This window comes from Zalophus californianus, chromosome 9, assembly GCF_009762305.2.
Source record: "Zalophus californianus isolate mZalCal1 chromosome 9, mZalCal1.pri.v2, whole genome shotgun sequence".
Lineage (NCBI taxonomy): Eukaryota > Metazoa > Chordata > Mammalia > Carnivora > Otariidae > Zalophus > Zalophus californianus.
This window is the reverse complement of record NC_045603.1, coordinates 83,964,856-83,992,519: the sequence shown is the minus strand read 5'-3', so window position 1 is coordinate 83,992,519 and position 27,664 is coordinate 83,964,856. Positions and strand designations below refer to the sequence as shown.

The following is a 27,664-nucleotide window of genomic DNA, read 5'->3' as shown; positions in this document are numbered from 1 at the left end:
CTGGTCCATTTCTATTTTGTGTATTCTTACATTATTTTAAATATTTAAGCAGACAATAAGATTTAATATTTATCAGTCATAAAAATATGAGAAAAAATTTTTCACTTATATACACAATAGATTTCTATGAAGCTTAAAATTATGAAATAACTTAAAATGTATTTCTTTAATAGTGTGGCATATTAAGATGGAGAGGACAGCTTTAGCATTTTACCAGTGAGAGTTAAGATTAATACAATATGTAAATAAAAATCATTCAACCCACAACTGTGTAAGATATTCCAGATAATATACACACTTTTTTAATTTCATAATTCTTAGGAGATTTAACCAAAATATAGTTAGTCAAAAGGTTCCTACCTTGAGCAAATTTTCACAGAGATCATTAAAGTTCTTATTAAGGGCTTGATTAGTCAGGTTAAGGCTGCTTAATCGGATTACTCTTACTGATGTGAACATCTAAATATGGGGAGATATAATAGCATGTCACTTTATTATTTTTAACTGAATACTGTAACAGTTGATAAAACTGCCAAATAATGAGTAATAATAAATAATGTGTTATGAAAAAGGCTAACATTTTAGTTGCAATAAGGTGGTCAAAGAGAAAACATAAGAAGGAACTTGCTAAAATCACATTACGTTGTATTTGCTTAAAATTATGAAAGGCTTACCTGTATTTCAGATGTCCAGTTATTTATACCAGGCATAATTTCTGTATTACAACTATAAAAACCTGTCAAAATAAATCACAGTTAAACTATTTGATAATATTTCATCTATTTTTATGTTAAAGAATAACATTTTTCACTTATTACATGAATTCTAACTATAAGATCTATTTATTCTTTTTTTCTAAAACACTACACCTTCAGTAAGCTTTAGACCATCTTAACAAATTATCAGTTTGGTTTTTTTTTTAAATGTATGAACATAAAAGGATTAAAAATCAGTTCACCTAGGAGCACCTGGGTGGCTCAAGTCAGTTAAGCATCTGATTCTTGATTTCAGCTCTGGTCATGATCTAAGGGTCCTGGGAAATCAAGCCCCATAGGCTCTGTGCTCAATGAGAAGTCTGTTTGATATCCTCTCCCTTTCCCTCTCTGCCCCTCCTTCTGCTCATGCAGGTGAGCTCTCTCTCAAATAAATAAAATAAATCTTTAAAAAAAAAAAATCTAGTTCACATACACTTTTTTTTAAGATTTTAGTTTTTAGTGATCTATACACCTAACATGGGGCTCGAAATTACAATCCCAAGATCAAGAGTCACATGCTCTACTGAGCCAGCCAGGCATCCCCTCAGTTCACCTAAGTTCTAACATAAGTATTTTTTTCTCTTTAAATTTTTTATTGTTATATTAATCACCATACATTACATCATTAGTTTTTGATACATCATTAGTTTTTGATGTAGTGTTCCATGATTCATTGTTTGCGAATAACACCCAGTGCTCCATTCAATACGTGTCCCCCCTTATTACCCATCACCAGACCAACCCATTCCCCCACCCCCCTCCCCTCTAGAACCCTCAGTTTGTTTCTCAGAGTCCATCGTCTCTCATGGTTCATCTCCCCCTCCGATTTCCCCCCCTTCATTTTTCCCTTCCTACTGTCTTCTCTTTTTCTTTTTTAAACATGTAATGTATTACTTGTTTCAGAGGTACAGGTCTGTGATTCAACAGTCTTACACAATTCACAGCACTCACCATAGCACATACCCTCCCCAATGTCTATCACCCAGCCACCCCATCCCTCCCACCGCCCACCACTAACATAAATATTTTTAAACTATGGTTTTTAGCCTTGGAGCAGCAAAGTACATAACAGGATGTGACACTGATAAAGCCTTTAAAATAAAGTTAGTACAATAATAATTTATGAACTAAAATACTGATATGTAAAACTAGTCTCATCTCAAAAGTAAGTTTTTTCTGTTCACCTGAAGGAGGAGGAACATCAGTAAGCAGAGAATGTACATCTTCCATAGCATCCGTGTCATCGATCTGAAAATAAAAAGATTAGAACTATTATGTAAGTATTAAATGTACAGTAATTTCAAATTAAAAAAAAATCATTGTTTTTATTATTTACTAAATAGAAAACATCAGAGTCAATGCAGAGCCATTTTTCCCTAAATTAAAATACAAAACTTGAAAAAAAGTTTTAATATCTATAAATTTCTCCACAATTACTATAAACACTTCTAAGTAAATATTTCACATTATAAAGTATAATTCAGTTAAAAAAAGCCTTTTCTCAAGCCTTTTATAAGGACATGTTTCAAAAGGCTTACAAAGACACCATAAGCAATTATCATCTCTACCTGTATAAGTTAATAAAGTGCAATTTAAAAAAAAAAGATCTTTTGACTTAAATACAAAACTGCTTTAAAACTGAATTACAGGGAGCCTGGGTGGCTCAGTTGGTTAAACAACTGCCGTCAGCTCAGGTCATGATCCTGGAGTCCCAGGATCGAATCCCGCATCAGGCTCCCTGCTCAGCAGGGAGTCTGCTTCTCCCTCTGACTCCCCCCTCTTGTGTTTTCTTTCTCTCTCATTCTCTCTCTCAAATAAATAAATAAAATCTTAAAAAAAAAACTGAATTACATAGGGATACATTTAAAGGCACATCTAAAAAAAAAAAAAACAAAAACCCAAATCCTATTTTTCTTTTATCACAGTATTCCACTGTGAATAACAAATAGTGAAAATACCCAACTAGGCACATACTGACATTCATCTGTACATCGGGAGTCTAACTGACTCTCACACACTTCAAGTGTTCCTTCACATTACCCTTGAGACTTTAAGAACCGTTTTTAACTTTAGTTACCCACAGTCATGGCCATACCTCAACCCACTATTCCCAAAAACATTCCACACGCAGATCCAACTACAATGTCCTGTCTGTTCCTTCTCTTACTGAATCTGCCTCTGTTCTTAGCCTTCTGTCCAGATCTGCAGCACCTTCATTCTCTGCTGAGCCAGGATGCAGGACCATAAAGATCAATAATATTCTAGGATGCTAAGAATCACTGGAGAGTTTGTTAAACAGATCCCTGGGACCTACCTTGAAATTTTCATTTACTAGGTCTGAAGCAAGGGCTCCAGAATTTGCATTTCTTACAAGATTCCAGATGGTGCTGATGCTATAGGTAGCCACAGCACACTTTAAGTAGCACTACACCAAACAGTACCCTAGAACCTTCTACCTCCTCAGTCTGACATATTCTTTTACCAACCTCCATTTTTTTTTCATTCTCAGACTGTAGAAAAATATGAGAAACAGGCACACATCCATACAGTCTGAGTTTTCTACAAATTAACACTCTCATCTCAGTTAAGTCTTGTGCATCTCCCATGGCTAACAACCTGATCACGATCATGGGCACTGTTCCAGATTCTTCAAACTTCTAATCCCATCCCAATACAATTCTACCATGAGCTTTTTGCTGTCCTAAAATAAAGGCATCTGTTTTTTTCTCTCAACTGGAACCTACCAGAACATTTCTGAATATCCTCATTTGTTTTCCTTTCCTTAATACCAAAGGAAGATCATCTATCTCCATCAAAGCTAACTATCTACAGGGCAGGGCAGAGGGAGCAGATTTGTGAGGTAGGAAGCTCCATACATCTTCCATGCCACATTTATTCTCCAGGGAAGTTCTGAGTTTATTTTTATAATGGAAGTTCAACTATACCTTCTGAATTCAGTGAGAAAACACTACACTCAGAATTGGTAGTGCTATTATACCACATGTAAAAGGATACAATTATACTAACATGTTATAACACATGAAGCAAGTAGACATAGGAAGTCAAAGAATAGCATTTTAATTAAAATCATTCAAGTTTACAAAAATAGCTCTAAGAATTTAGCATTATTTTTTAAGCTTAGCATTATTTTAAATTTATTTCAACCCATACATTAATTTTTCCAGAACTACCTGCATTATTGTACCTGGTGTTGATCAAAAAAATATATTACCAGCTTCTAATATTTTCAAATTTGTTGTAATTTCTATAATAAAATTTTTATATATTTATAGCAGTTGTAATAATACAAAATCACATCACATCAATTTAGGATCTGATTGTAACAATGAAAATCTTATCTTCCAAAAACTTTAAGAAATTAGTCTAATGCAATAATACCTCCAAAACAAAAGCATCTTTTTTCCCATGTGAAAGGTCCAATTCTGTAACTTCATCAGAGCTTTCTGACTGAGATCTTAAAAGTCTTGAGCGTTGCCTAGGTTCTGGGATGGGTGATCCTATAATCTCTTCAGATATATCCTAAAAGAAATACAATTGCTTTATATCATATAAGACTGTCTTTTTCAGTTTGAGGGTTATTTTATAAACTGCAGTCTTTTTTTCCTCTTACTAAAGTATAATGGACATATAACATTATATTAATTTCAGATACACAACATGATTCAATACTTGTATACTTCAGTTTGGTTTTAAATTTTTATATTAATAAATATCTGTAGAGAAAAAGTCTGTAAAATATATTCACAGCCTATATTTAATTATAACTTTTATAACTAATTAGCCTTTTATGGAGTACATGGATATTTCCTCTTATCAATAATAGCAGCCTTGATACACTAATCCATTAACATATGGGACGGCCACAGATAGCAAGGCAATACTGACCTCTAGTGTACAGAGCAGACACCACAACGAATAGGGAATTGGCAGTCCTTCCAGCTCAGAAGGTATTTTCTACTCAACATTTAAAAGACCGAACAGCCCAGAAATCATTAAAAATGTAGTCTCCGAAAAGGATTCTAAACTTTTATATCTTTTCTTATCCAGTGGTAATTTTTCAAAGCTCCACATAATAAAATGAGGGATAAATGTGTGCATGTATACATAACACATATGTTATGCAGGTATTTGCTGTGCAAATTATTAAGCTAAATAAACTTTGGTAGCTACAACAATGACCTTTTTGAGGTCAGTGTATGGTGCAACCCTATATGGGTCTGCAAGCTTTCACCTACTACACAGCCAAAGATCAGAGCTAACCAGAGATTCTAAATATCTGTTGGCTACAGGATTATCAGAATGTGAATATGTGAGCACAAATGCAAAATGCAGAGCCTATTGTTGGGAAAACAGAGCTATGTTTTTTAAAAAAACAAGGAATATAAGAAAATTTTTTCAAAAATGCAGCTTTAAATGTTCATTGCTAGTGCATACCTTATGTAAGACTACCACAATTTCATAACAGCAATCTATAAAGTAATTTCATATTTATTTCTCTTATTTGTACCCCAAATTAACTTGCCCTGTATAATTCTGACAGGGTGCCTATTATAATGACTACAAAATGAGAAAGAGCTACAGTTCAGAGGTAAAGCAGTTTGCCTGCACTTGAAAACTAGTTTAAGTGACAAACCTATCCAGTGCAATGTTCTTCCCACTAGATAACACCTTTCTTTTTATAATTTTTTAGTAGTTTAAAAGATTTGGTTATGCTTCTGTTCATTATATTATGGACCTAATAAAAGCAACTATCTGTTATTTAATATATCTTAGATTCTTGACAAAGTTTCATCACTGGTACCATTTATTATTCTAAAAGTTTTGCACCTTTTGATACCTTTGGTTGACTGAATTATCTCCATTTAAGTGGTACTACTCCACATTAGAAAGATTTTTCAGTGTTGAGAAAAAAAATCAAAGTACATTCACTTCAGCTGGAGCTACCTTCCTAAGAGAAGAAACACACTGATCCACATTTTCAGGGTGGGCGTACATTGTTTTAGAAACAGAAAAGACAAAATTGTAATATGAGTAGTGGCCTACTACACTGACTTTATGAAACAAATTCTGAGATGTTATGCTGAAAGATATATGCATTCAGTATCTGAAATAAGGAGAGACATATTAGAAAATTCATAAATTGTTTAGTCTTTTTGTGGAAATATAGTCATATTCAACACAAGAAATCCAGATATGCTGAAATTTTAAGAATCATAACAGATTTATTCCCTCCTCTAAAATGTACTAGTAAAACAGAAGTTCAATAAATATTTATTGAATAGATGAATTTAATTCACAGTCTCTAAATATGTCTGACTTTAAAAGGCTCATATTAAAGACAGACAGACGTGTAAAAACTAAGTGCAATAATATGGAACAGGCCCTATGACAGAAGCACATACAGATACAATAGGAATATAATGAAGGAGAGGGTCAATTCTTCCTGTGGGGTCAGCACAGAAGTACATAGTTGATAAATACTGGTAAGCAAAAGAGTTCAGCTTGTATCATGGAGCCCTAACATAAAGCTTTGCAAATCATTCTCCCCAATAGGCATAAACACGATTTGTAAATGTTCAAATATCAAAACATAATTACAAAAGAAAAATAATGTACTGCAAACAAGCAGTCAGTAGTGTTGTGTGGAAAGCTTTTACAATGGCTATTTAAGCATTAATATATTAACACACCAACTTTCTTAGTGAATTTAAAGAAGCTCTATATCAGCACTGTTCAATAGAAATATAAAGCAAGCCTCATAGGTAATAAAATCAAAAAGAAACAAAATCAATGTTAATAAAATATTTTATTTAATTCACTATATCCAAAAGATTACATTTTCAACATGCAATCAAAATAAAAAATACTCACGGTAATTTACATTCTTTTTCATACTAAGTCTTCAAAATCCGGTTGTGTATTTTATACTGATAGCACCTCTCAATTCAAACCAGACACATATCAAGTGCTTTATAGCCACATGTGACCACTGTCTACCACACTTAACAGTGTAGCTCTGTCATATCTTTAAAATTCCTCTCAGCTTAACTCTGCTCAAAGCTGTAAGTCTGAAGCTAGAATGCAGATGCACTGTCCCAGACAACCAACCAAAATGTGTATGAAATCAAATAATAACAATAATAATGTTACCCACTTTCCTTTTACAGAAGTATTTCATTATCAGAAACTCATAAAAAACAAATACATTCATTCTAGCTCCAACACTTCTTTCCTTCAATTCAGACTCTGGCTATAAGGCACCCCAACACTGTGATACCTACTATAAATTTGGTATCAAAGATTGACTAGGGAAGTGACTGGTAGGAAAATTGTGAGAAAGAAGCTAAAACCGAAAAATGGTGTATTCTTTCACATTTTAATCATAGAAAAGCAACCTTTTACTAAAAATGAACATTTAAACCATTTATTTAATCATTCAGCAATATTTATCAAGAGGCTATTATGAGGAAGAACTGTTCTGGGCCTCAGGAATACAAACCCAGGGGAGCTTCATTCTACTAGGAGTAACAAGCAATTACAAAAATCAAAAACATATTTGTGTTTACACACACACACATACACACAGATAAGAGAAATAAAAAACAATAAAACACAGAAGGGGGATAGGGAGTATCAAAACTTGATGGGAGAATACAATTTTCAAATAAGGTGGTCAGAGTCAGCTCCCTAAAACGAGACGTTTGAGCATGACTGTAAAGGGAGGTGAAAAGAATGAGGAATGAGGAGAACAACTCTCAACAGTGAAAAAGAAATATTTTATGTCCAAAATAAGATAACCCCAAAACAAACTAACCCCTAGACAATAACTTACATATTCACAATGTAGATTTATTTTACTTACCGGAGGACTGATTTCATATAATTCTTTATTTTTAGCAATTGTGTCATTTATCTTCTTTTGCATATGCGATATATGCTGTTCGTAGGAGCCGTCATTAGGCGTCTTCCCCGCAATCTGAATGCCACCAGGCGTTGGTAAAGCTGCTAAATACACACCTGTGGCCGACTTGTAAAAATAATGGGGGAAATAATCAGAAAAAATAGCTAAAGAATAATAGTCCTTAAGTGTTCGTATTTAGGAAAGCTGTCTTTGCCTTACAGGAAAAAGATAATTAGCATCAGTACACGTACTGGACATATGTTGGAAGAGCACAGAAACACATAACTGGTAACAGGAATTGTTTGCTTCTGGCAAGAATACTGGGTAGGCAGGTGGATCAGCAATGAAAGAAGGATCTACTTTTCACTGCATACCCAACAGCACTTTTAAATTTTACCTTATGATTGTAAAAAATAAATTGCATTAAAAAAAGTATAGTAATGCGCAGAAGACATGAACAGACATTTCTGCAAAGAAGACATCCAAATGGCCAACAGACACATGAAAAAGTGCTCAACGTCACTCGGCATCAGGGAAATACAAATCAAAACCTCAATGAGATACCACCTCACACCAGTCAGAATGGCTAAAATTAACAAGTCAGGAAACGAAGATGTTGGCGAGGATGTGGAGAAAGGGGAACCCTCCTATTCTGTTGGTGGGAATGCAAGCTGGTGCAGCCACTCTGGAAAACAGTATGGAGGTTCCTCAAAAAGTTGAAAATAGAGCTATCCTATGACCCAGCAATTGTACTACTGGGTATTTACCCAAAGATACAAACGTAGGGATCCGAAAGGGTACGTGCACCCCGATGTTTATAGCAGCAACGTCCACCATAGCCAAACTATGGAAAGAGCTCAGATGTCCAACAACAGATGAATGGATAATGAAGATGTGGTATAAATATACAATGGAATATTATGCAGCCATCAAAAAACCCCAAAAAAACAAAAAACGAAATCTTGCCATTTGCAACAACATGGATGGAACTAGAGGGTATTATACTAAGCGAAATAAGTCAAACAGAGAAAGACAAGTATCATATGATCTCACTGATATGAGGAATTTGAGAATCAAGACAGAGGATCATTGGGGAAGGGAGGAAAAAATGAAACAAGATGAAACCAGAGAGGGAGACAAACCATAAGAGACTCAATCTCAGGAAACAAACGGAGGGTTGCTGGAGTAGTGTGGGGTGGGAGGGGTGGGGGGGGCTGGGTGACAGACATTTGGGAGGGTATGTACTATGTTGAGCGCTATGAATTGTGTTAAGACTGATGAATCACAGATCTGTACCTCTGAAACAAATAATACATTATATGTTATAAAAAAAAAAAGAAGATAGTAGGAAGGGAAAAATGAAGGGAAGGGGGGAAATCGGAGGGGGAAATGAACCATGAGAGACTATGGACTGAGAAATAAACTGAGGGTTTCAAATGGGAGGGGGGTGGGGGATGGGTTAGCTCGGTGATTTGTATTAAGGAGGGCACATATTGCATGGAGCACTGGGTGTTATAATGCAAACAATGAATCATGGAACATTATATCAGAAACTAATGACGTAATGTATGGTGACTAACATAACATAATAAAATAAAATTAAAAAACAGTGTAGAAAAAAAGATTAAAAATTGTTAAAAAGTAAATGTTTCATGAGTGAGTAAATAATTTCCCTTTTAAATGGCAAAAGTAAAAGGGAAACTTTTGCAAAACAAGTGAAGAAACTGAACTTCAGAAAGGACAGGAAACTTACTCAAGATCACACTGTTAATAAACATGGAGAAGAAATCTGAATATGTTTCTCACTCTAAAATCCAAGAACCTGGGACACCTGGGTGACTCAGTTGGTTAAGCGTCTGCCTTCAGCCCAGGTCATGATCCTGGGATCTTAGGATTGAGCCCCGCCTCAGGCTCCCTATTCAGCAGGGAGCCCACTTCTCCCTTTCCTTCTGCCCCTCTCCTGCTGGCACACGTGCTCTCTCTCTCTCAAAAAAAAAAAAAAAAAAAACTAAAATCCAAGAACTTTTCATGACACTTCCCTACCTTCATAATTACCAAGAAAGGAAACTACTTAATACAGATTTATTTTAAATATTTAATTGACTATTAATTTCTGACTCTAACTGTACCACATGCCATCAGCACTAAAAAACTATTAAGGGAAATACAAACCACAATATTTACACACACACACACACACACACACACACACACACACACACACACACACCATGTGCATTTACATTTAAACATGCTTATATAAGCAAAGCAAAAAATATATATACAAGTATAAATATCAAATTGTTAACATTGAAGGAGTGGAATGTAGACAAGAAAAGACATCTGTTTTTTTGGATATTTGTGTATTTTGAACTGTGTGAGTTATTATAATTTTTTTTTTGAAAGAAAGAGTATGCAAGTGAGGTGGGGGGGAGGAGAGAGGGAGAGAGAGAATCTTAAGCAGGCTCCACGCCCAGTCAAGCCAACGCAGGGCTCAATCTCATGACCTTGAAATCATGACCTGAGCCAAAATCAAGAGTCGAACCTCCTGTGTGGGTTATTATTATTCTTTCTAATTAAATGCCAATTTTGTGAAAGTCCATCCTAAAAAGGGTATGATACTCTATGACGACGTGCAGTAGATGAGACTGATCCTCAGAAGCTCTCTCTCCTGGTTTGTTCATTAGTGTCCATGACTATGTGTATGACCCAGTCTCTAATGCTCAAACTTAGAATCCTCCTGCCGTATGAAACCTTAGCACATCATCTCTAACACGTTCTAACTGTGCTCACTAACAAGGCAACGGCCCAGAATGGTCGAGAACACAGACTCTGGAATAAGACAGGCCTAGGTTTGAAATTCAGTTCCAGTACCAATCAGACCACTTTGGACAAGTCTCAATCTATCATAGCATCCATTTTCCCCTCTTGAAAGATAATATTGCATTCCTTCTGGCGTAGCACAGTGCCAGATACCCAGTAGGCATTCATCCGAGATCAATTATCATGGAAGCTACCCTTGGGGCCCCGAGATTCAAGTGCACAAGCTAAACCACAGCACAAAGATCAAAACCTCAAACAGTTAATAATGAGTGTCACTAGTGGCCAAGAAGGAAAAGATTAGCAAGAATCAGAAAAGGCGGTATTTTAGGCAGGCACTGAAAAATTACACAAACTAGTTTCCTGGGGCTCAATCATCAGAAGTATTTGATACAGTTGGCACAATGCTTTTTAAATCTTTGAATCTGAATCAAGCTCTTAGTTCTCACAGACACCCACCAATAACTACAATTTTGTATTAAGCCCAAATTATACATTTGTAATAATTGCTAAGCATGCGAGTTTTTAAATGAATGAATTATAATGAACACTTTCTTCACAAGTTAATCTAGATATCAAACATTTTAATATAAATCAGATTACTTTCATTAATCATTGCAAATTTCTCTTGTTAAAAAATTGTGATTACTTGATTGTTTATCATCACCACACAGTTATCCCCTACCTACAGAAACTTACATATTTGTAAATGTATGAACAGGAAAGAGTTTAGCATCTTATCTACAAACGCATACTGAGAAAAAAAAATATCCAAGTTCTATAAATTTATTTAATTTAAATTTTTATGCATCTAAGATGGCAGAGAATTCCAATTTGAAAAGTGCCAGTGTCACAGATAAAGATTCTAGCTAGCAAAGTTTCTAAAATAGGAGAGGACTACCATAAATACTGTTAATCAGTTTCTACCTGGTCAATATGTATTTTGCAAGCACCTAGTTCTCTGGGTCTCAGATGACTTATAAAGACAACTCTTATTTGCCCACTGACAACTTTCTAGTCAGAACTTCTTTTCTATTAAGCCAAGGTGAACATAAGGCTGAGATAAAGAGCTTTCCACTCCCTCACAATTTTTCTTCTTCTATTTTTTTAAGTAGGCTCCACGCCCAGGACAGAGCCCAAAGCAGGCTCAGACTCACAACCCTAACATCAAGACCTGAGCCGAGATCAAGAGTCGGACGCTTAACCCACTGAGCCACCCAGCACCCCTCCACCGGCTCACAATTTATCAACACTTAAGAAAAACATACTTTAAAAAAAAAAAAAAAGAAAAGAAACACATACTTAACTGCACATTCCACTGTTGACCACAGGTGCACATTTATGATGAAACTTAATTCTCTATCCAGCAGTAGGCAGTGTTTCATATGTATTGCTTTATTTTCTCCATACAACTAAAGATTATTTTAACATAGTGGTCCTCCCCCTCAGGAGTGATCCTGCACCCTAAGGGACATCTGGTAATATATGGAACATTTTTGCTTGTCACACTGAAGGGAAGCCATTATAGCATCTAGTGGGCAGAGGCCAGGGTGGCTGCTAAACCTTCTACAATGAACAAGACAGCCCCCTACAACGAAGAGTTTTCTAGTCCCAGATGTCAACAGTGCTGAGGAGAAAACCTGTTTTAGCAATGCATAAAAAATAAGGAAGTCCAGAACAATGATGACCAACTTACTAAACAAGCTACATATGATAATTTTTAGAAATCTGACTATTGAGATTATGGTCAGAATATAAAAATATAATAATATAAATATAAATAAATTCTATATAATTTTATTGAGTTTTAAATAATTCATAAATTGTAAAAACAAAATATTTCAAAGCCTATCACCAGATTTTTTATTTCTTATAATGTCCCCAACCCTTAAAGATCTTAATGCCAGTTTCTTTAAATAAGTTCTTTTAAAAGACTCTTTGAATCACACAAAACAGAATCTATTACAACTACAGGAATCACAAGACAAAACCAAAACATCTAAACTTACCGCTAAGCCCATCAACATATTTTCACCCACTGTGATCTGAATTCTCAGTCCAAATAAAGCATTCATTCCTTTGAGTTTTAGTTTATTCATTAGCTGAGTATGCACTTCATATTCCATAAATGGCAACAGATTACTGATAGCTGTGGCATTTGCTTCTGCCTGTGCTTTCTTTTTTAAGCGACACAACCTGTTAAGGAAAATAAGTTAGTCACTAGACAGTATTCTTCGTACCATCTTAAGAACTGTCCAATTTTTAAAACTTTCTTTAAGTGTACCTAATAAAACATTTACTTGTTTTCAATGGGCTTATTAAGTTATATCAATAATCTTTTCTGCCATTGTTTTCATTGTGTATGCTTTTGCTAAAAGTCCTATTTTAATAAACGAAAAAGAAAAATCTCAAAATCTCCAGAAATGAAAAAAATACCGATTAAAATTGTTAGAGAATATAATTTAAAATCTTAGGTTTCACAACCCCATGTGATCATATGATGAGTGGGTAGCAAAGGAAAAAAGTTAATTTACTCATTAAAAGAACACAAAACTTTCCTGAGTATCTATCAGGTGCCAGGCACTGTTCTAGGTGGTAAGCACTAATCAACAAACAAAACACAGAGTCCCTATTCTCATGGTTATATTCCTATGGATGGGGGAGGGATAAACAAAGAAAAAAGGTAACAACTTGTCTGAAGAAAATGAACCAGGTGAAGTGAGTGGGAATAAATAGAGAGAAAGCCTCACAGGAGAGATGATGCCTGACCTGGGATCTTAAAAACAAGATGGAACCAAGAGAGCTGGAGAAAGACAATTACAGAATGGGGCTGGCAAAGTAGCGGAACCAAAAGGAGACTACTACACTACTACACTAAAGTGAAGTGAGCAAGGGTAAGAGTAGTACGGATGGGGGTGCAGTTAAGCAGGGGCATGATCATGTTAGGGGCCTACAGGTCATGGTAAGGAGTTTGATTTTATTCTACCAGCAATAAGAAACTCCAGGTAGGTTTTAAGTAGTAACATGATCCAATTTATGTTTTAAGATATCATTTATCTTGCTATACAGAGCATGGAATAAGGATGACATAACTGATGAGGAGATGGTTGCAAAAAGCAATATAGGTGACAATGAGAGCTCAGACTAAAAAGGTAGCAGTAAAGATGAAGGAAAGATCCCACAACTGGCAAACCAGGGTATTTAGGTTAGTAGTTATCAATCTTTAGCTTGAGAGGTCATTAAAGAACAATTACTAGGACCCATCCCCAGAGTTTCTGATTCAACAGGTCTGGAGTAGAGCCTGAGAATCTGCATTTCTATTAAGTTCTCTCAAGAATGGTGATGCTATTGGTCTAGGGATGACACTCTGAAAACTGCTGATGGACACTAACTCCTTCCTACCTAAAACAAACAAACAAAAAACTGGATAAATTTATATATTTTTAAAGAATCTTCCTAAAAGCACTACAGGACCAGAGCTTAGTGGAGAATATAAACATAAGGAGACAGCACAAGGAGATTCTTTTGTGGTAATGGAACACAGTTCTGTGTCTTAACTATGGTGGTGGTTACACAAATCTACTTGTGGGATAAAGTTGCACAGAACCATACATATACACACAAATACAGAAATGAATGCAAGTTTATAAATGTATAAACACTGAGTAAGGTGTATAGTAAACAGTATTACACCAATGTTAATTTTCTAGTTGATACTCTACATAGCTGTATAAATGTCACCAATGAGGGAAACTGGGTGAAGAGTAGATGGGATTCTTTGTACCACTTTTGCAACTTCCTGTGAGACAATCACAGTCTAAGGAAACAAAACACAATGAATAATAATGAACAGAAATAACAGAATACAAAAAATTTCAGATATTAGAACTATCCATGAGGTGCCTGGGTGGCTCAGATGGTTAAACGTCTGCCTTCGACTCAGGTCATGATCCCAGGGTCCTGGGATCGAGCCCTGCATCGGGCTTCCTGCTCGGCAGGAAGCCTGCTTCTCCCTCTCCCACTCCCCCTGCTTGTGTTCCCTCTCTCACTGTGTCTCTATCAAATAAATAAAAAATCTTAAAAAAAAAAAAGAAAAGGAGGAGGAAATCAACAAGAAGACTAAGGATTATACATAAAGGTAGGAAAAACCTGGGGTGGTGGTGGCAGGGGGCACTATGAAGTCAAAGGCATATGAAGGAGAAAATGATCAACTGTATGATATTGCTGACATGTCAAGTAAGATGAGGACAGAACTGCTCAATGGATTTGGTAACCTGGCAGTTGTTAGTGACCTAGACAGTTATGGCTGCTTCCTGTATGCCAACCACAATTTAGCATTTCCTGCTCCAGTACATTCTAAAAGGAACTGTTAACAGCTAAATGAAGTAGTGAAAGAAACACTACATGGCACTGTTCTTTATAAGAAAAAAATTAATTTCTAAAATGTATTACATATTTAATGTCCTTAAAACAGAGCCACATTACTATCCTGCAACAGGTTAATTAGTAATCTTCATAATAGTAAACATCTGTACAGAATTTAAATGTTTAAAACTGCTTTTGCATATGAACTTATTTGAGTTTTATAAAGAGTGTACTCTTCCTCCCAATTTTCTATGTGATTAAATACAAGATTTGGATAGCATTGCCCAGCCTGCCCAGGATCACACAGGTAGGAAACAGTACAGCTGACATTTGAAACAGGTCTATTTGACTTCATATCCCATAACTCTTTCAAGGACCCCAAATACTACTTGCACAAATATACCTTGCTTGAATAAGACAACCTTTTCCAATAACTGTTGCATCTACTGGGAGGTCTATAGTTGTAAAGAGAACATCAGGAACTTTTTGTTTCCTGCAGTTATAGCAGTATGTGAGATGAGCTGGAAATGGCATATTCAGTTCATCATATGGTATGTGGCAAAATCCACAGCCTGCAGGCAAATTTTCTTCTAGCCTATATGAATACATCAAGAAAAAAATTGAAGCATTCTTTAAAATTCTATGAATTTTTTCAAAAACATATTTTTCATATACAGTACTTATGTACAAACTACACAACTTCCACAGTAGGTTATGAGAGTACCACTATGACTACTAAGAATTAAAAATGACCATGAAATCAGAACCATACACTTTCGTATGAGAGAAAAGACTTACACAAGTAGTCACTGAATTGCATCAATTCATATGTTTGTGGATGTCCCACCTGACAAAAACCACTATTATCCGAGAGCTTATTCTTTGTGATACAACAATAAAAATAAATGGTTAGGTATGGGTGACATTTTCCTACTATCCGACAAATATAACTCAAATATAATCAATCAAATATTCCCAAGGAAAAAAAACCTCTTTAACCAGACAACCTAACAACTTGGAGAAAAAAAAAATTATGATCAAAAACAAACCCATTAAAAAGTCAAAAATAGGCATAATCTAACATTTCTAATTTCCAATGACTGCTTTATGATTTCTGAGAAACCATACACCTGTTTCACAAACAACATATATATCATAATATAAACCACAAATGATAACACACAACCTTCCCAATCGTTGTAAAATGTTTGTTGCAATAATGTTGTTTATGAATTCATTTTAGAATGAGTAAGTATTTTTTTCACTCTTCCAATCTAAGGAAATTCAAGGAACAACAGAAATGGAAGCAGAAGGAAGTTCCAGAGAGAACTCCAGACTTTCACACAGCCACACCTTCTAGGGCTCTGGAAAGATGTTCCCAATTCACTCCAAGCTAAAGCAACCTGTTAGAAGTTGAAGCTTGTCAAGTGGACAAATTAAAAAGGAGAAAGAAAACTCATACCATATCTACTACAAGTCAGGCTTCCTGCAAATTTCTTATACACATTATTTCACTGAATATCCACAATAGCCTTCTAAATCTAATCACTCCCAGGTATTATTCTTTTATTGTTGAGATGGTATTCTGGTATATTAGAAGGAACAGGAAAATCAAACAGATTCTAAGTGGAGTTGTGTGACCTTGCACAAGTCATTTAACTTCTCAGAGCCTCCTCTATAAAACTAGAATAATAATATCTACCCAGAAAGGCTCATTTTTTTGAAGATTAAGTAAGACCACACAGCTAAACACCACCACCCCCCACATGATATGCAGCAAACAGTAACAAAAATTAGTTCTTCTTGGCCTGAAACAAACCTGAGGTACTAAGTAACTTGTTCAGTCACACTAAATACTAAGTAGCAGACCTCAGATTCTAATGTCAGGTTGTTTGAACCAAAGCCCACGTGTTACAAAGGGGCATAAAAGGATGAAAATTGGGGCAATTTTTAACTAAACACCTCACAGAAATTTGAACTTAAGTGATGTAATATCACAGGCATAAAACCAGAAGTATTTAAATTTAAGAAAGCATTTTAAATATGAAATATACAAAAGGGATTGTCTCTGAATACTGAGATTATAGGGAATGTTTTCTTCCTTCTACTCTCCTATATTTTTCAAATTTTCTCTAGTAAGCAGAAATAATTTTATAGCAAGAAAAAAAGACATTTTCCTCTTTTACAGATAGGGATGGTATCTGTTGCTCTAGATTGCCATATAAGAGAATTCACTGTATCCATCCAAGCCACAATACCAAAATAATCAAGCTGCATGGGAAAGGTCATTTGTTAAATCAGGATTCTATCTACTCAAGAATGAAATGAACTGACATGTGTCAGAACTATGTTGCAGCACTGGGACAACTCACCGGCATGCAGTTTTCTCAACAGAACACTCTGATTTTTAACATACTTCAAAATGTTCCACACCTCCATTTTCCTATTTATGACGACTTTCAATGCTCAGTAATATATTACGGTCAAAATCCATCTTTAATACAAGCTAAAGAAGAAACCGACCAAGGTCTTCTGTTTGCCTACCTGAGCTAGAATATCTTTATTATACAGAGACTTGCAAATTTATAGTAAAAAAAAAGCAAATATGCATACAGTGGAGTAAGGAGTAATTAAAATTATATTATCCAGGTATACTTTGGCACCAAACTAATAGTTTTCTGTATGTATATTTGATAATTTCATCTGTTTATGGAAAGCATTTTTGACATTTATGGAAGCCAACAGATTAGGGGACGAATAAATAAACTAAAAAGTAATCTCATTTTAATCTCAAATTAGTAATTTCACTTTTACTTTCTCTTTCACAAACATTAAAGTTACACTTCACTTTTCAGGAACTTTTATATATAATTTTGGTACAATATAGTGTTTTGATTGTTTTGTAAATTATAAATTTTCTGTATGTAAATTATTTCATGACCTTTTTCTGTTTCAGAGGTAAGACAAAGGGAAAGGAAAAAATAAAAATTATTTCTATAGTGTAACAAACAAAAAAATATATACTTGAAATTCTTTGAGAGTCACACATGTAATTTATCAAGATACTAGGAAAATTATAATAAGGTGTGTCACGTAGTACAGAACTCAGTACTTCTCTGTTGCTGCTACAGGTTAGGTAAAAAGCAGTAAAGTGCACTGGTCCTGATTTCTATAGTGCACCACAGTATCCCACCCTCATACAGAACTATCCTGGCTCTAAAGTTAAAAGTCAACTTCTCCCTTCTTTGCCCTTATAGAAAATAAGCCAGCCTGCCATGACAACCTCTGCTCCAAACAGCCCTCCATGGTGCCATCCTGCAGAAATCTAGGGTTGAGTACAGCTGCCGTGCCGGATGCAGATAAAATACAGACCTCTTCACTATAAAAGAAAAGAATATAAAATAGTTAATATCTTCAGGCAACCTAGCTTTGGAAAATGTTAAATATCAAAGTGTTTATAAGGGTGACAATTTAAATTCAAGTTAGACTACTAATATTAATATCATAGGATTATCTCCTACCCTAGGATAAAAAATAGAAATATTAAAATGAAAAGGGCAAGAATTATTACTTAAAAGGTATAAAAGATAAAGTATAATATTAATGACAGTAAATTCCTTTAAAATATGGTAAAACTGATAAATACTGGAATGTTTCAAAATAAAAGTAGTAACAAATTATATTGCTGAATTCATCAATAATCCATAAAACTGTATTAAAGCACTCTTTAAATGCATATTAAAGTTTATTAAAATTACTTTAAAAGCTTAATATGTAATGATCAATGTCAATATTGCTACAGCTTAATTTAAACTTAATACAAAAGGTATCTGAAATAAACAATATCCAAAATACACTAAATGGAGCTTAAACTACATCATTATATGTATGACAAAAAGTGATTTTTTTAAATTTTTTATTGTTATGTTAATCATCATATACAAAAAGTGATTTTCAAAAGAATTCTTTGGAATTCTTGATTACATATCACCTAATTTTAAGTAATCAATATAATTATTGAATAAAATCACCCAAAGCAAATGAGAAAAGTAGCAGTCTAGGGACAAAATGATGGAAACAAAGTATAAATGGACCAGAAGCCTGAAAGGACATGAAAGAAATGGTCACTTGTTCTGTGATTTAGTAGAGAGAGGCCAGGCTTTAAGTGGGCACTGAGAAATGTCAAGGAATAATGTGGAGCCACTGACGGTACTGAATTAAGTAAGAAGGAGCTATGAGAGCAGAAGTACATTTCAGAGAGTTTATCCAGTAATAGTAAACAGGATGGATTAGAACAGAAAAAAAATTAGTAGATAGGATTTAATACAAAGACTTTTTTTGAGGTCCAGAGGAAAAAAAGGAGCTTGAATCAATTTACTTCTAAGTAAACTGACTTATTTCTTAGACCCCTGCATCTGTGACTTATCTCCTGCCACACTGAATCTACACCTCTGGCCTTCTCTGTATGCTACTCTTCTGACCCTTGAACACTCTTCTCATGCCTCCCCTCTTCATTTACATAATTCACAGTCATCCCCTGAAATTCAGTTTAAGTTTCAGTTATTTCATTAACACTTTCTTCCAATCTTACTTCTAAACTCCAACCCTCTGGATCCCACAGCATCCTGGGATATCTCTATCATAAAATGTGTTATACTTGTCATAATCCTCCAGTAGACTATGAATCTGATGGCAAGAGCTATGTCTTTTAAGGGCCCCTGGGTGGCTCAGGTGGTTAACCGACTCTTGATTTCGGCTCAGGTCATGATCTCTGGATCGTGGGATCAAGCCCCGAGTCAGGCTCTGTGCTCAGCGCAGAGTGTGCTTGGGATTCTCTCTCTCCCTCTACCCCGCCCCATGCTCACTCTCTGAGTAAACAATTAAAATCTTTAAAAAAAAAACAACTATGTCTTTTAAGACCATAACCTTAGGACCTGAAAGCATATGACACTAAAACTATGAATGAGCCAAAACTATCTATTGGGAAGTAAGGCAGGATAAGCATAACAAATTACTAGTTTAACACAAGTAGAATAGCTACACTGGGGACAGAAAGGTGCAAGAATATCATACATGGTCAGCAAAAGAAAAGAAAGGGCCCTTAGAAGATGAAACAGCATGGCTTGGCTCTGTAATGTCCACATTTACTGGAGTCTAATCATTTTTCTCTAACAATAAAGACCACCATATGCACAAAAGAATTACCCAGGTAACAGTTGACAGTAAGAATTATCCAAGAATAGGTGGAAAAATAAGACAGCAGAATGTCAGTTTCTAGATGTTATCTGTTACAAACTTTTCAAGGGGTTGAAAATAGGGTTCATCAATGGCAGTCAGAAAGTTAAATCAGAACCTGAGTAAGGAACTGGGCAAAGTCTTGGTTAAGGTAAGTGTCAAAATAAACCAGGTGTAAATGGGCAAATGAGATGGGTAGAAAATATTAAGCTGTGATCCAAGAGTGAAATTTTATAGTTTCAAATTTTTAAAGGGAAACAGTTTTGAGCAATAATGAAGTCTAAAATGTGGTTGAAAGTTAAGTGGGGATAGAGGAAGACTTGAGAATGAGAAAGCACAAGGTCAAGCTGTTAGAAGGAGAGTAATCCTGTTCAACTGGTGGAGATAGCACAGAATTAATAAAGGCGGGAGAATGTTTTGGAGGTAGAAAAGTCTGAACTGTGGAATGGCAAGGACTTTAAAGTAAGAGAGGTTATTCAAACGAAAGGGAGGAGAAAAAGGAATTCAGAGTAAGAGTATGCAAGTCCCTTCCTAACTTGGCAGGAGAAATTTACGTTACAAATTAGGAACAGAAGGCAGAAAGAGCTTACAGACAAACTTTAAAGAAAAATGGTGTTCATTTACAACAGATCAAGGGTCCCAATATCCCAGAGGAAGGAGTTAGCAGGGTCACAAAGTGGAGTAAAGTTGGCCTAGAATTAATACTTGCTATGTGCCAGTATCAATTCTCATTTAATTCTTCAAAAATCTTAATTGATAGGTGATCATTATCTCCATTTCAACATAGAAATTGAGGCTCAGAGGAGTAGTTACTTTCCCAAAGTCTCACAGCAATTAAGTGGCCAAAGTGGCACATGGACCTCGGTCTGATGTACTCCAAAGCCCATGGCTCCTAGATCACGCCACAATTCTTTTCTCTATATTTGCATAAACCTTTTACCCTTTCAGATGACAATCTGTAAATTACAGCATCTAGAAAATCAAGTTATTATCATTTACCAGATGCTAGTTGATTCACTGTAGCCCACTACAGCATGACAGCCTAATGCTTTAGCATGTGATTTTATTTCTTGTCTGATTTCTGCCCACCACGCATCTCGAGTTTCTGGTTCATCTGAAAAATAAATTTTAAATCAGTTCACTACTCAATAGCACATTGTCTATATGATAAAGAAATGTTTAAAATAAACATACTCTGGAAGGCAAAGACATACTGGTCTATAACAGATTTTAAAACTAACTTCACATGTTTAAAATGTTACTTCTCAAAATGCTTATTAACATTTTAATTTAATGTTACTCCTCAAAAAGTTTAATATTTTAAACTTGAGTGACAGAAAATAAACCAACTAGTTCTATTTGCTTTATTACTTCAGGGGACATCTATAGGGATGTATTTTATTAGATGTAACTTAAAATGTAGACCCAGAGTTTCCAGATTCTAATCCTAAACTGAGAGGATATTCTGTGTCTCACTCACCTTGCTCAGTGAACATTTTGAGTCATAGCCATAAATTTAATTTAAATTCTGATTTCATTTCCTGGTACCTATTTTTTTTATAACCCACTATATTCTAGGTTCTTTCCAAGGCAAAGGTTTGTCAATGTTAAAAAAGAGAAAGCCATGTAGCCATCCTTGTGGGTCCTAAAGCAAAGTAACAAGAAATGAAGGGACTAGCCAATTTAAAATAAAAAAAGCAAATACATTTAAAGATTATGATAAATAATCTGGTTAATTTCAGTTAACACACTGTAACTTCATGTATGGTTCTGTAATTAAGAAAATGCCTCAGAATCACCGCATTGCATTTTATTACCACAGAGGAGTCCAACACTGCTTGTAATGGGGCATTATAAATGGAGCATCTGGCACACATACAGCCTAATCACGTGCATGCGGCTGCAAACCACTGGGGAAGAGCAGCTGCAAATTATAGTAACATTTTATGTGCAAATCAGTCTATAATGAGCATATTCTAATGTGTTTCTTTTTGGGGTCAATTTCATTTGGGAACAATTTGGGATAGAAAAAAACTTAATCTAACTCTAAATAGGAGGCTAACCTCTTATTGTAAATTTTCCACATAAAAGGCACTATTAAAACTGAAAATCAAACAATCCAAAAACTTGCGTTTTTGAATTTCAGTACATATCCAGTTTTCAAAATGTTTTTTAAATAAGTAGAATAAGTGGAATTATACTCACTAGTAAAATACTGAAGACAGCAAAATAAAGAAAGGTTAAAAGGCTTGTTATAGCTGACATTCCTATGATGTGATTTTGTTTCCTCCACAGGGAGGAGATCAGCAAAAGGGAGAAATGAGATAAAAGCCAGAGCTACAGATGATGCCAGCCAGTTCTTGTATTAAAGTTTTGGATCCAAGACAGAGCTACACTAAAACTTTCTTTCAGAAAAAAACAAAGAAATGCAGACGCCAGGAAACTGAGGAAAAGATCCAAAGACGAGATAAAATAAAGAAAGAAGAGAAATAGAAAAGACTACAATATGGTATTAGCAATCAATATTATGAATTAAGAAATGTGTAGGCAATTAGGTAGCCCTATTTTGCACATACATTATGTTAAAGAATTTCTTCATATTCCTCCTGAAATATAGACATTAACAGCACAAATACACTCTCAAATCCATTCTCTTTTTTAGGCATACATGTTCCCAGACCAATTTGGGTATCTATTTAACATCTTCCTTTCCTAATAAAGGAATTTTTATCATAAGACAAAAACTTATTCAAGCAGCTGCTCAATCTATCAAATTATTCATGATTCTCTGAAAACAGTTATCGTAAATAATAATAGAAATATATCTCAGTTTAGAAAACTATTTTCCCTGAAAAACTGTAAAATAAAGTTTAACTTTTCTTTAAAAACACTAGTTGAACCTGCTATTTACTTTTTAAACGTTTCTGGGAGTTTAAAATATTATTTGCTAAAGCAAATAACTGTATGCTATGTTTTTATAAAAACAGATTTTCTCACATTAGATTTGCCTATATCTGTGCCACAAGTAATACATGGTAGCCTTTCTGTTTTAAATTGAATTTTACAGAAAGTAATCCATAACATTTTTTTTAATTTATTTCAAAAAAAATGGAGGAAGTTACTTATTTTAAGTTCAGGATATATTTATTTAGAAATGGCCAGCATGTCTAAATGAAAAAGTATGTAATAATAATTACTGTGAAATACATATAACCACATAGAATACAAAGTTTATTTACATCAAACTTACCTTGGTATAACACATAAAATAATCAGATAATTAAACCAAAAACTATGAAAGAATAAGTGGCTGATTTAAAAAAATAATAAACAAAATAAAAAGCTGAATGCAGCGCAAGTGGAGCATTCATATTCTTCTGACAAGTTCACAAGCAGCCTTTATTTTGACACATGAGCCACACAACTGCACATGGGGATGCCATTGTTGTATTTAATAAAGTATTTACAAGTTCAATAAAAGCTAAAGAGTTACATAACATGGGAGCTAAGGAAGCAAATGGCATATGTCCACACTCCAAAGAATTTGTTAAATTTTGTTTTTGGCTTAAGCAAAAGCTCAGAGAACAAAGGGTTTTGCAAAGCAGATTCAGCAGACAGGAGCCAGAAACAGTGGATATTTTGGCGCATGCTTGGATCAGGTGATAGTACAGACTGAAAACTATGGCAGCTCACTGAAATGGTTACAGAAAGTAATGGCCCTAGATTCTAGGTGAAAGCAAGGCAAGCATACAGTAGGGAGCACTTCATCACAAACTAGGAACTGAATTAACAATAATTACCTACAACTGTAAGCAAGAAGCCAAAGAATGAATTTGTTGGCTATTAAATTTAGGGATTATTTAATTAAAATAAAATTAAGAATAATCAATTTATTTAATATTTAAAAAATTAAATTTATCTTCAAAGCCTATATTATATTTATGCCAGAGATGAGCCAGAGAATATTCACATGGTAATGATTCAGCCTAACTTACATAACTGAAAATTCAGAAAAATCACCATATTTAATCCTATAATAGAATTTTTAAAGCTTAAAAAACTGTTAACTATATTCTTCTAAGAAACACACTAGTTGAATTTGAATTGTTTTATTCACTCTCCAAAAGTCAAAACTGAGGATATACCATACTCATATAAAAGGCAAAACAAAGAGTCTGGCTTAAAAATTTATGGCAACTATACATGCCACTCATGAAACTGAATACAACTTAGTCATTTGAAGGAAATACAGCTGAGATGTGAAGGTGCAATTAATCATTTCAGAGATGTCAAGAAAAAAATATCTTCACTTTAAACATCATGCTCCTCCTAATAATCCATAGAATTAAATTTATAATTTTAAAAAAGACCTCATTTTAGAAGATATTAAAATTTATTTATTATATAAATTATATTTCATACTATATTATGTTTTTCTCCTATGGGTCAAACTCTTCATAGATAATATCACAAACCTTTTTTTTTTTTTTTTAAGATTTTATCTTTAAGTAATTCTACACCCAACATGGGGCTCGGACTCACAACCCTAAGATCAAGAGTCGCATGCTCCACCAACTGAGCCAGGCAGGTGCCCCGCAAATCTTTCAATATATCATTTTATTTGTAGTCATGAACTGGGCTGTAGGTCAATACCTCACTGATGCTTCTTTTAGAGGTAATGTCTGCACACTTGGGTTGGCATCACAATTAATTCATTTTACTACTGTCACTTTTCTAGAGCATGGCCACAGCTTGATATCTTGCCATCTTTTTAACATTTTATCTTATTTCTGAAATGTAGGTGAAACTGGTAAAGATTCCTAAAATGAAAATAAATGGTTCTATCTCAGAAAGTGAAGAAGTGAACAACTCAACATAATACGCCTTTATAAAACTGAATCCCTTTGAGATTTTAGGGAATCACACACTTGCAACTAAGAAACACTGACTACCGGGGCGCCTGGGTGGCTCAGGCGTTAAGCGTCTGCCTTCGGCTCGGGACATGATCCCGGGGTCCTGGGATCGAGCCCCGCATCGGGTCCCCCGCTCGGCGGGAAGCCTGCTTCTCCCTCTCCCACTCCCCCTGCTTGTGTTCCCTCTCTCGCTGTGTCTCTCTGTCAAATAAATAAGTAAAATCTTTAAAAAAAAAAAAAGAAAGAAAAAAAGAAACACTGACTACCTAAAGTGTTCAATTTAATTCTATTTTTACATAGTTCTGGAAGAGAATAATTCTGCCACTGAGACTCTTTTAATCTGACTTAAAGAAAAAAAGGAAATGGACAATTATTCAATCTAATTTTTAAATAAACAGGAGGAGATCAAGTGTTAGGTGGGCTCAAACATTTTTAATACAATGATAATCTATTTTGTTATTGGACAGCATAAGAAAGCCACATTCTTAAATACCTTAAAGTATTATTCCAACACAAAACAACTTTTTGAAGAAGATAAATTTCCCCTAATGAAACAGAAATTAGAGAGTTCAGGTTTAAGTGTGTATACAATCTCAAACTAGGTGGGGATTCAGTACCAACCTAGGAAGAACAGTCCCATCGTGGAGGAAATGATGTGCAAATTCATAGCAGACATCAGTAATTTGGGATGTTAGGATGGTAGCTGGGATAGAATCCATGTTAGATCAAACTGGAGTCTTCACTATTTATAAAATAAGTCAGATATATAATTACTCCTTATCTGTGAGATTTCCCTCTTTATATATATAAAGTTATACATTACATTTACATGTCACATTATAATAGTGTAATTAATATCCAGTTATATTAGATATATATAAAGAGTAAAATTTCAAAATTAAGGAAATTACATATCTCACTTTTTACAGATAATAAAGAATGGACAGTAGTCAATATCCAGTTACACTATAGATATACAAAATTATTTATTACATTTATATGTTACATTACATATAAAGAGAAGCTCACACATCATACATGGCTATATTTATGCCCTCTTGAACTCTAAATACCTACTTCCTAAAACCCTTATTAAAATTCTTAAAACCAAAAGCTGCTTAACTACTTTAGGCTTAGTTTTGCATGTCTGCTCATGAGTACCTCTCAAATCAGTAGAATTCAAGTTCCAAGAAAGCCTCTCTCCATTTAACTACTACTACTACTACTACCACCACCACCACCACCACCACTACTACACACACACATACACACAGCAAAATAGTATAAGAAATAGCCTAGACTGGGTGTATAAACAGGTTGTCTGCCTGGCTGAACAATCATGTTCCCAATCCCCAACGTCATGCTCAAGACATGGTAGGCACACCACAAACATCCACTGAATAAAAGATTTTTACTTAAAACTGAAAAAAAAAAAATCAGAATGATATGTGTATTCCATAAATATTTCCTTACACATCAGTTGACTCATTTTGTTAAAATATGTTTAAAGTAATTATTATACTTACTTTTCTTGGTTTTGATTATTAATTTTTAACCCCAAAGAAAAGTAAATTTTCTAAACAACTATAATTCAGATGACCAAATAAAAAGAGTAACATTTTCTAAATTCAGACCACTAATGTAAAGCTTCCCTTAGCACTAGTAAAGGTTCATTTATTGTAAGACTGAGAAAATCTTAAGCATATGTCCTAAAATCTACAATCTAAAATAATAAAATATAACTTTTTAAAATATTCTCAAAAACAAAAGAAAAGTTATCTAGTTTTAAACAAGCTGTTTGGGGGCGCCTGAGTGGCTCAGTCATTAAGTGTATGCTTTTCGGCTCAGGTCATGATCCCAGGGTCCTGGGATTGAGCCCTGCATCGGGCTCCAGCCCTGCATCGGGCTCCCTGCTCAGCGGGAAGCTTGCTTCTCCCTCTCCTACTCCCCCTGCTTGTGTTCCCTCTCTCGCTGTCTCTTTCTGTCAAATAAATAAATAAAATCTTAAAAATAAATAAATAAATAAAAATAAACAAGCTGTTTTACTAACTTAAAACATTCACTCTTAAAAATATTGTCTAAGTTTGGAAGCTATTTCAAACTAGCATTTTTTCAAATCACTTTATATAGCTACTTTATTATTTCCTCTTGTGACTTCCTGAAAAAATATCTAAGCTCACATGTATCCTACATGAAAAAAGAATACCAAATTTTTCTCAGCTACACTGAGACTATTCTTAATTAAAAATTATATCCGTAGGCTATTCAGAAATACTTTCAGTGGTAAACTCAGAAGAAAGAAAAAAAAAGAGCATAGCCATTTAAGAAACAATGCGCTAGAACTTTTAAAATCTACTCTTAAAATATTTTTACAACTCAATTTTCAAATATACTTGGGTTTCCAAAAGATAGGATTCAACTGCTCACTGGGATTTTAGACTTGTAGCTATGTGGGATAATCCTAATCTATCTTTCTCTCTTTCTCTCAGCTCAAAGTTGCTAAGAGACTGTTCGACTTGCCACATTCTAATTACCAAGTCCTGCTGATTTTACATTTTAAATATTTTCTAAATTTATGTTAAGAGTGTAAGCCCTGGAGCCAGAGTAGTTAGGTTCACACTGTAGCTCAACAAATTTCTATTTTACTTTGGGGA

At 34.5% G+C, this 27,664-nt stretch overlaps 1 protein-coding gene across 12 annotated transcripts in view; it reads right to left on the bottom strand.

The window, feature by feature from the left end:
• C2CD5 (C2 calcium dependent domain containing 5) overlaps nt 1–27,664 on the bottom strand; it is a 96,214-nt gene that overhangs the window by 18,766 nt on the left and 49,784 nt on the right. For all 12 annotated transcript variants that reach the window (XM_027592085.2, XM_027592086.2, XM_027592078.2 and 9 more), the window contains 9 exons: nt 21,097–21,211; nt 18,146–18,241; nt 15,266–15,457; nt 12,507–12,693; nt 7,639–7,803; nt 4,155–4,295; nt 1,940–2,003; nt 675–736; nt 361–459 (listed from right to left, as the gene is read on the bottom strand). In XM_027592085.2, coding sequence (XP_027447886.2) covers nt 361–459; nt 675–736; nt 1,940–2,003; nt 4,155–4,295; nt 7,639–7,803; nt 12,507–12,693; nt 15,266–15,457; nt 18,146–18,241; nt 21,097–21,211 — 1,121 coding nt within the window. The remainder of the gene's footprint in view (nt 1–360; nt 460–674; nt 737–1,939; nt 2,004–4,154; nt 4,296–7,638; nt 7,804–12,506; nt 12,694–15,265; nt 15,458–18,145; nt 18,242–21,096; nt 21,212–27,664) is intronic.